The 10,010-nt window shown below is 39.2% G+C and overlaps 2 protein-coding genes across 2 annotated transcripts; both read left to right on the forward strand.

The window, feature by feature from the left end:
- Window positions 1–3,278: 3,278 nt before the first annotated feature.
- Window positions 3,279–4,402, forward strand: LOC141847992 (glycosyltransferase family protein 64 C3). Its single transcript, XM_074736105.1, has one exon. The coding sequence runs from the start codon at window positions 3,369–3,371 to the stop codon at window positions 4,350–4,352; it is 984 nt and encodes a 327-aa protein (XP_074592206.1). The 5' UTR covers window positions 3,279–3,368; the 3' UTR covers window positions 4,353–4,402.
- A 1,315-nt stretch (window positions 4,403–5,717) lies between these two features.
- LOC141847533 (boron transporter 4-like) lies at window positions 5,718–9,101 on the forward strand. The gene is made up of 12 exons (XM_074735589.1): window positions 5,718–5,821; window positions 5,943–6,025; window positions 6,148–6,340; window positions 6,430–6,568; window positions 6,654–6,819; window positions 6,900–7,066; window positions 7,303–7,476; window positions 7,559–7,654; window positions 7,751–7,867; window positions 8,151–8,476; window positions 8,571–8,850; window positions 8,955–9,101. The coding sequence occupies exons 1-12, from the start codon at window positions 5,718–5,720 to the stop codon at window positions 9,099–9,101; spliced, it is 1,992 nt and encodes a 663-aa protein (XP_074591690.1).
- Window positions 9,102–10,010: the final 909 nt, after the last annotated feature.

A 10,010-nucleotide genomic window follows, 5' to 3' on the forward strand; every position in this document is an offset into this window, starting at 1 on the left:
CACTCTTCTCTCCTTGTATAAGATAATGGTACCAAGATACATGATTTTATGCCATCTCACCTATTACTATTCTCTTCTTTAAAATTTGACTTGAGTATAAGAAGGTCTTGTCAAGGTCCGTCTCAATCCCCTTCTAACTTATTTTTGATGAGCACAAGACATCAATAGTCAAAGTGTGGTCCTAATCTCCATCTGACATATAATCTCTTCTTCGTTATCGACTTCTCATTTCACAAGTGTCATTACGTTGATTTATTCAAACTCTCCGTCAATCATTAATCGATCCTGATCTCAACCGGATCATATACAATTTGTTTTCTAGGATCAACTAGAGTGAGAAGAGAAGTGAAATTTTTTTAAATAACATCCTCATCTTCTTCTTCTATTGATGTTATTTTCTTTCTCTGAGACTGTCTACTCTTGACAATTATACCATCGATCATAATGCCTTTGTCATATGCATTTGCTTGTGAAGTGCTAAAATGCTTCTACCGGAACGCACACATGCTCGTCCAACATTACTATTTGAAACACCCTGATCAATGAATATTAATGCTACAAGGATGCCTTCGTTGATGCCCTCGCTCAATGTGCATTAGTCACAAAAGTCTTCCTTGTTGAAATTTCTACTCCATCTACAAAATCTTAAGATGGTCAATCTACTTTTAATAAATATTTTATTTATTAGGATTATTATAGTTAAGAATTAATTATGTTGAACTAAAAGATTTTATCCCTACACTTTACGTACCTTAGAAAGTGAATAATATGGCTGGTTTATATTAAATCATAATTTTAGATATCATGAATATGTATGAATGAGAAACACTCTCTTATGTATGTGCCCGCAAGGGGGTGTGAATTTAAAATTCGAATTGCACTAGACTCAATTGACTCATATATAAGCATGACTTATGTAGTCGAATGTTGAACCGATTAGGACAGATAAAATTGCCTAAGCGATTCTATTGACATTTTATCACTTGGGATTCGAGATTATTTTTTCAATTTACCTCAAGTATCTTAAGTATGAAATGAACATATTAATGACATAATCAAAACGGGCAATTATTAATAGCCAATTTGTTGGTGTTTTAAGCCTGCCTGCAGAGGTAATTATAATGGTCGAGTAATGACCATTATGTGGTAGGATTAATGATTGTGAGGATTTTGAGCCTATAATAGAGGCTTCCTTAGGCCATAGAAATGTGATCCAATCACCCACAAGCAACCATTAAACTATATAACCCAAGCTTAGATAGTGTTGAGTAGAGCAAAGGTAGTATACACCACCTTATAAGGAAACTATATATAACACAGACTTAGACAGTGCTAAGTAGAGAGTCGAGCTCTAGTTTGACTTTCCCAATTCAATCTCCCTGTTAGGCAATTCAGCCTTCTTAGCCTTGCCTTCCTGTTAGATAGTTTGGCCTTCCCAGATAGCTCAGTCTTCTCTACTCTATAGCTCAGTCTTCCTAGCTCGACCTTCCCAACTCGGCCTTCCTTGATCAACAACTCAACTTTCCTTATTAGGCAACTTGACTTCCTTAGCTCGACCTTACCAGCTCAGCCTTCCCTGTTAGGCCTTCCTTGCTCGATAGCTCTGCGTTTCTTGCTCGGCAACTCAACCTTCCCTTCTAGGCCTTCCCTACTCGACAACTCAACCTTCCCTTCTATGCTTTCCTTGCTTAGTAGCTCGGACTTCCTATCTCGGCTTTTTGTACTTGATAGCTCGACCTTTTCAGCTTGACCATCTCAACCTTCTCGACTTAGCCTTTCTAACTCGACATCTTTGAGTTCAACAATTCAAGTCCATCTCTGACCGATATATCCAAATTTTTTAATTTAATTTTTCATTTACTCTAGCTACCAACAACATATCCCTTTATTTTTTATTTTAAATTTAATGCATTAATCTAACACAACATTTACATTTCTTCTCGGTCTAATGTAACTTAAAAATATAGTACAATATATATTTTTATAATAAAGCATAATATCCATCAAATATTTGTCAATATAGTAACTTGCATATTAGATTTCCTAGTGTTATATTCATGAGTTTGTAAATAGATTCTATTTAATCTAACACGAGACACTTTCATCAAATCTAATACAATCAGTATAAAGTTTCCATTGGCAAGACACTCGATAGATTAATCAAACACTCATAATTTGAATCTCAGCTAAGGTACATTGTAGCATATTTTCTCAAGTGAAATAAAAATTTTAAAATATTGATTGTTGGATGAAGAGCTACTCATACTTTTGAATTTACACTGTGGACAAACGAAGAAGAAAGATCATTCATCTCTAAAATTAATTGAGCTAAAAGTTCAAATATCTAGATTATAAAAAAATTTAAAAATTTAGCACAAATATTTCAAAAGCAATGTAAGAGTAATACAATATAGTGTTACATATTAGCTAGTTTAATATAAGGCAATATTACCAAAATACATTAGGAAAATTGTAATAAAACACTATTAATGCTATATTGGATTTTCATATTTCAATCATTGATTCATTCAGTTAATACGTTTTGAAGTACTTTCAAAATTATGATTAAGATACATGGATTCTAAAAAATAATAGTAAAAGTACTTTTGATTTATAATTTATTTAAAACATTAATCATACCTGAATTGTATCAACCTTTGACCTAGGTTATAATATATCCAAAAATATAGCTATCTTTTCTTCTTCACCGTCCTTACCTCGAACAAAATTAGTTATATGTTAGATTTAATAAAATTTATATCGACTATGCTAAATTTGATAAACAAATATTAACTATATTAATTTAATAAACCCTAAACTAAACAAATGCTATATAAAGATTTTTGATGAATTGAAAATAGTGTGACACATTATCATTTTAATGACAATTAGATGAATGACCTTGAACTACGTATGATATATGGCAAAAAATGAGACAAATTTATTAAACAACAAGAATTCGATCCCTAACTATGACGTATTTATAAGAATTTTTTTTCATCAGGATAAAACGCAAAGATAGTGCAACAATCAACCCAGATTTATCATTTTTTTAAACTACAGTACATAAAAAAGAAAATAACTACCCAAAGGTATATTGTACTTGAGTTTGAATCGAATTTATAACACTAGATCTCCCAGGTGTCAAACTTGATCGAACTCCCAATTTATTTTGACAGTCAATAGAAAAAATTTTTAATATCAAATTAACTATCTCCCGAGAACCTGAATTTTACTAGTATTAAACTAGATGAACATTTGCCGCATATTGTGTGGAGTTTATAATTTCCTTATAGGGGATGAGGGCTAACTTAAGTTTTAATCCTAATGCGCCGCCATAGCCAAACGAACTTGGTGGTGTCGCAGGGATGTGCCGCAAGCTTCTTTTCCTCCTCCTCCTCCCTCTGCTGTTTTCCGGTGTCTCGCCGCTACTCCTCTCTTCCGAATCCTACTCCGACGCCTGCGACCCCCGATCCCTTCCAGATCCGCTCACTCTCCGCCCAGATCGACTCACCGTCCTCATCAACGGCTACTCCGAAGCCCGCCTTCCTCTCCTCAACACCCTCGCAGCCACCTACGCCGCCCACCCGCTGGTCGATGCCGTCCTCGTCCTTTGGGGCGACCCCTCGACCCCCGCCGCCACCCTGGCCTCCCTCTCCTCTCGAGGCGGTGGATCCGCCTCCGTATTTGTCGTCCGCAATCCTTCAACCTCCCTGAACGCCCGCTTCCTCCCCCGGGCCGCCATCCGCACCCGCGCCGTCGCCGTCTGTGACGACGACGTCGAGATCGACTCCCGGACCCTCTCCTTTGCCTTCTCTATTTGGGGCTCCCGGGGCGGCGTCGCCCTAGTCGGCCTCTTCGCGCGCTCCCACGATCTGGATCTGGAGAGGCGGCGCTGGATCTACTCCGTGCACCCGGACCGCTACTCCATCGTGCTCACCAAGTTCATGATCCTGAGCGTGGACTACCTCCGGCAGTACAGCTGCTGGGGCAGGCTGAGCGAGGCGCGGCGGCTGGTGGACCGGGAGAGGAACTGCGAGGACATCCTCATGAACTTTGTAGTGGCGAAGGAGAGCGGCGTCGGGCCGGTGCTGGTGGGCGGAAGGGTGCGCGACTGGGGCGATCCGCGGAACAACGGAAGCGGCGGCGGGGCGGAGGCGGCGATGGGGCGGATGGGGCTGAGCGCAAGGCAGGGACACCGGAAGAAGAGGGGGGACTGCATCACCGAGTTCCACCGGATGCTGGGCGAAATGCCGCTGAAGTACAGCTACGGAAGGGTGGTTGATGGCGTCGGAGAGCAGGGATTATGTGAAAAGGCCGGAAAGCTCGTCCTCTGCGATCGCCAAGACTAGGTTTAACTTAAAAGGGCACTCTAATTTCTCTAATTTCTTATATATATATTAAAATAACATTCTATTATATTTTTATCTCAAAATACTATTATTTCATCATTTCAACAAATATCATGTTCCTATTATTGTTCGATGTCAATATTATTATATTCACATCTAAAAATATTCACGAAAAAAGCAAATCAAAAGACAAAACAAAAATAGAATTAAAACTTAAAAATAGAAGTGGGCAGGAAGCACCAGCCACCTGTTTGTTAGTGGCCCCGCACACACCGCGTCCCGGCAGCTCCGTCAATCTCTTGCTTCCTATAGGGCCGAGCATCCACCTAAGCGAAAGCGTAGCGACTCTCCCTCCCTCCCTCCCGCCCTCCTCCATCCAATGCACAGCTAAAACCAACTACGACGCATGCTAATAGAGAACGGGAAGAAAGGAGGAGGCCGCTCCTCTTTGTCTCTCTCCGCTCCCATTCTCGAGTTCCCCCTCTTCCCCCTTTCCAACTCTCTTTTGTGAGATTGGGGAAGAGAAATCTCACCCAACGCTGATCCGGTTTGTATCATTGTGCTCTTTGCTTGATTAACTTCAAATGCATTTGTCTATATTGTATCTAATTGAAATGGAGGATTTTATTATTTTTAAATAATAACGAATTAGATACTTTGACTATTCCGCTTATTTGATAGACATTAGGTTTAATTTTTCTTTGGATGTATTTATTGTCATAAAGTTTTCGATTTCCCGTTGTCTTCGTGTTATTATTTGCAATTATTCTGATTTAGATGATGAAAAATATAGCTATGTGCCTAAGCTCATTTAATTCTTGATAATGACGTACGCTTAGTTTGATCTTAATGCGAGCTTCATTTTCTAAAGATTATATTGAGTTTGTCTTTTTGTGCATGTGTTTCTTATTTATTTGCTTTATATGTTTCGTGGATGACGATGAGTTGAGGACTCGAGCATGATTCTTTTTATTGTCGTCCCATTTTATTGTTTTCATTTCTTCAATTTTGTTCTTTTTTGTCATGATTGTTCTTTCCATCTTTCATTTGAGTAATTGGATCTATCGTTCTTCAATTTTAGTCTCGAGAAAGTAAATTAGTTGCGTGATGCCATCTTTCCTCTTGAGCTTAAATATATATAATATCCACGTCTGTTCAATAGATGCTCAATATTTAGTCGCGAGAAAACAGCGGAAAGCCAGGAAACTCTTTTTCCACAATAAAAATTTATAGGGCTCAATCTCTTTTTGATATAAATGATATTATATGATCGAAGTTATTGGAAGCTGATGCTGAATTCTGCATTGGCTGTTACAGTTGTTGCATCATTGACCTTAATTTATACATTGTGTACAACTTAAAGGAATGGATCACTGCAACACTCTCATGAGTGGGATTATCGAGGATGTCAAGGGAAGATTATCATGCTATAAGGAAGACTGGAAATGCGGACGTCATACAGGCTTAAGGTATGATTGTATATTTTAACTTGTACTAATTTGCTAACAATTGTTCATTTGAATATTTGATCATAGAAAAACCTTAGTTTTTCATTAAATATGACTCTCTCTTTTTTTGTTTCAATTTCAGGATATTGGCTCCAACAATGTATATCTTCTTTGCTTCTGCACTTCCTGTTATTGCCTTCGGTGAACAACTAAGCAAAGATACTGGTAGGGATTCCTCATTCTGTAGAACAGATATCCTTCCTTGGCCTAATGTACTATTTTTATTCATCATGATATGCTACACCTACACACCAATATTTTTAATCCATCATATTTGCTTCTTGTAGATGGATCTCTAAGCACTGTGGAAACTTTAGTCTCTACAGCTATCTGTGGGATCATACATTCAGTGCTTGGTGGGCAACCAATGCTGATTGTAGGTGTGGCAGAGCCAACAGTAATTATGTACACATATCTGTACAGTTTTGCTAAAGGACGTGAAGGCCTCGGACCACGTTTATACTTGGCTTGGGCAGGATGGTAATGTGGTGCAGAGCAGATTTTTATTTTGCTACATGTTTCTTTCTACATTGTTTTCCGATTTAAGGCTTTTTCTTTCTTGTTGCTAGGGTCTGCATTTGGACAGCTGCTATTCTATGTTTGCTTGCAATTTTCAACGCTGCTTCAATCATTAGCAGATTCACAAGGGTTGCAGGAGAACTCTTTGGGATGTTGATAACAGTTCTATTCTTTCAAGAAGCTATTAAGGTTTTCTTCTCTGTATAAGTTGCAACCTATTTATCCTTGTGCATGGAATTATAAAAGTCTATTTCTAAACAAGTGAGGATCACAGGGAATTATAAGTGAGTTCAGACCACCAAAAGGAGAAGACCAAACGCTACCAGCCTACCAGTTCCAGTGGTTATATATAAATGGATTGCTAGGCATCATATTCACTTTTGGACTTGTTTTTACTGCATTAAGAAGCAGAAGCGCAAGGTCATGGAGTTATGGCACAGGCATGTCTAACATTTTCATTTGGTTATGTAAGAAAATATCATGCAACATCTAACAGTGATGGCGCTGTGAAAGAATACAGGGTGGTTTAGAAGTTTCATTGCTGACTATGGGGTTCCTTTTATGGTATTGCTATGGACAGCAATGTCATATGCTATCCCAAAGGAGGTTGAAACTGGAGTTCCCAGGAGGCTCTTTACCCCTCTACCATGGGAGCCTAAATCCTTGTCCCATTGGACCGTTGCAAAGGTGCTACAAATTTAATCATTTTTATTAATTATCATTAGATAGTTGGTGGTAATGCAGTTTGATGATGCATGATTTTAATATTGGAAAACATTGATTAGTTCTTATGTCATTTTCTGTTGATTTGTTTTCTTATAACTTCATGAGAAAAGCTCATTATATCTAAATTACATCATTGTGACTTAATTTAGTATCTCAACTTATTTCCTTTCTGATTCGTTTGCTGAATAATTTTGCAGGACTTGTTTTCTGTTCCTCCAGTGTACATATTTGTTGCTATCATACCTGCTATTATGGTTGCCGGACTCTACTTCTTTGACCATAGTGTAGCTTCCCAGTTGGCACAACAGAAGGAGTTTAATTTGAAAAGGCCTTCTGCTTATCATTATGACATTTTGGTCCTAGGTTTCATGGTATTAACAATCAAAATAATTTCTATTTCATGAATTAAGAGAAATATTAGTTATCATATTTATTCTAGTTCCCCAATTTTAGGTTCTTGTTTGTGGGTTGCTTGGTATACCCCCTTCAAATGGAGTTCTTCCACAGTCCCCTATGCACACCAAGAGCCTCGCAGTTCTTAAGAGGCAGGTTTGTAAAAGCGCTTTTGGTTTTCAATCAGCAATTATTTCTCCTCTCTTGCCAGACAAGAGTTAGTTCTATTCAAACATTTAATGATTTGTATAGGTAATGCGCAAGAAGATGGTTGAAAGTGTCAAAGAAAGCGTGAAGCAAAATGCTAGTAAGTCAGAGATATATGGGAAGATGCAAGATGTTTTCATAGAGATGGACAAGGGGAATTCAGTAAGAGCACTTGCATATTTAGACTCTTTATGGATGAGAAAGAACACTATTTCTGTCATATAATATCAACATTTACCATTTGAGGCTAATTAATAGTTAAAATTATCTGAAGATTCTTATATATGCTTTCATATTTACAATTTGGGGAAAGATGACTGCTACTAGAATCACTCACAGTAAATCTTGGGCTTGATTGTGCATTTTGAATAGGTATTTAGTTGGACATGCTACACGCAGTTGACCATTTTTTCCCCTTGTTGAGTTATTGGAAACTCTTTTGCAGACAATGGAAGTAGATAAGGAATTGAAGAATCTGAAGGATGCAGTTATGAGCAACGACAACACAGCTGAAGAGGAGGCTAAAGAAGCATTTGATCCAGTAAAACACATAGATGCCCACTTGCCTGTTCGGGTGAACGAGCAAAGACTGACCAATCTTTTGCAGTCCGTTCTAGTTGGAGCTTGTCTTGGAGCTATGCCTATCATCAGAATGATACCTACATCACTTCTCTGGGGATACTTTGCTTATATGGCCCTTGATAGTCTCCCTGGAAATCAGTTCTGGGAGAGGATACTGTATTGCCTCGTCTCTCCTGGACGAAGATACAAGTAAATCTATCGTTTCTTAAAACTACACACACACACACAACAAAAAGAGAACTTTTCAATGCGTCGACATTTACAAGCTTCAATATTTATGCAGGGTTTTAGAAAGCGTCCATGCTTCCTATGTGGAATCAGTGCCCTTCAAACAAATTGCCATCTTCACTGGTTTTCAGCTTGCTTATTTGCTGTTGTGCTTCGGTGTGACATGGATACCTATATTTGGAATCCTATTTCCACTGCCATTCTTCCTTCTCATTAGCATCAGAGAGCATATCATGCCTAAAATGTTCCATGGACATTACCTTCGGGAGTTGGATGCAGCTGAATATGATGAAGCTCCTTCTGTCCATCGTCATGCTGCCTCGGTCACATTCTCTGTATATTCTCGTTCTTGGTTTCTGAATTTTTTTAAGGGGCAATTATTTTTAGTCTTTGCTACTCGTACATTACTTGCCTTACTCCTCCTTTTTCTTAAATTCAGGAAACAGAAGCATCTCCAGACGGTAACGAGGATCAAATAGATATATGTGATGCTGAAATATTGGACGAGCTGACAACCCATAGAGGAGAACTCAAACATAGAACCAAAAGCATCAACGAGGAGAGGTCGAAGGAGCAAAAGCAATGAAGCAACTATGCCCACAGTAGATCGCAAGGAACTCTAGCCCAGGCGGCCTGATGAACATCAGTTCAGATGATGCTGGAGGGGTCGACAAGTTTTTGTTTTTTGTTTTCGTCACGACCATTTATTGTATTCATTGATTAAAGTGAGCAATTGAATTGAGGGAATTGGACCAAGAGATATAAGCATATCTACACCTATCTCTGATGTACTAACTGAAGATGCATATTTAAAAGGGGGAACAAATCAGCAATGTGAAGGATTTGCATTTACATTGAAGATACGAAGATGAAACCATTCAGTTCTGTAACTTCCTTAGAATCCCACACTTGAGCACATCAACTGCTTCATGCTCATGTCCAGATATCTCAAGTGGATCGGACTTTGATCCATTAGAGCTACTTTGATCCGACCCGATATCTCAAGTGGGAAATGGAACAAGTTCTCACTAGCTGCTGCCTATCGATAACCGTCAATCATCATGCTGCTGTCTCTCGCTCTACATCCTTCGTGCTCCTCCGCCGCCGCCGCCTCATCTTCCTCCTTCCTTTTCGTACGGTCACGCTTCCGCCCTGCTGCTAACCCTAACGCTCATCATCTCCTCCCTTCTTCCTCCCTTCCATTCGCTAACCCGACCGAGGCTAATTCTCCTTTCCACCATCTCCGCCGTTCCTGCGTTGGCGCACCTTCGAGGCCCTACTCCGGCCTCAGGATCTGCCCCAGAAGCGCCTCTAGACCCAATCCTCCTCCTTCTCCTCCTCCCGGGGAGGATCGAAATTATATAGACGGTTAGTATGTCTTTCTCAGCTCCTCCATAATTATTAGTTTGCGGGAGTTTTTCTCCCGTGCTCTGTTGCTGGGACAGTGGTGCTCTGTTTCTAACAATAAGAATTATGAAATATTGGATTGAGATTC

This window comes from Curcuma longa, chromosome 16 (genome assembly GCF_044706935.1).
Source record: "Curcuma longa cultivar G26 ecotype Majalengka, Jawa Barat chromosome 16, ITB_CL_G26_1.1, whole genome shotgun sequence".
Classification (NCBI taxonomy): Eukaryota; Viridiplantae; Streptophyta; class Magnoliopsida; order Zingiberales; family Zingiberaceae; genus Curcuma; species Curcuma longa.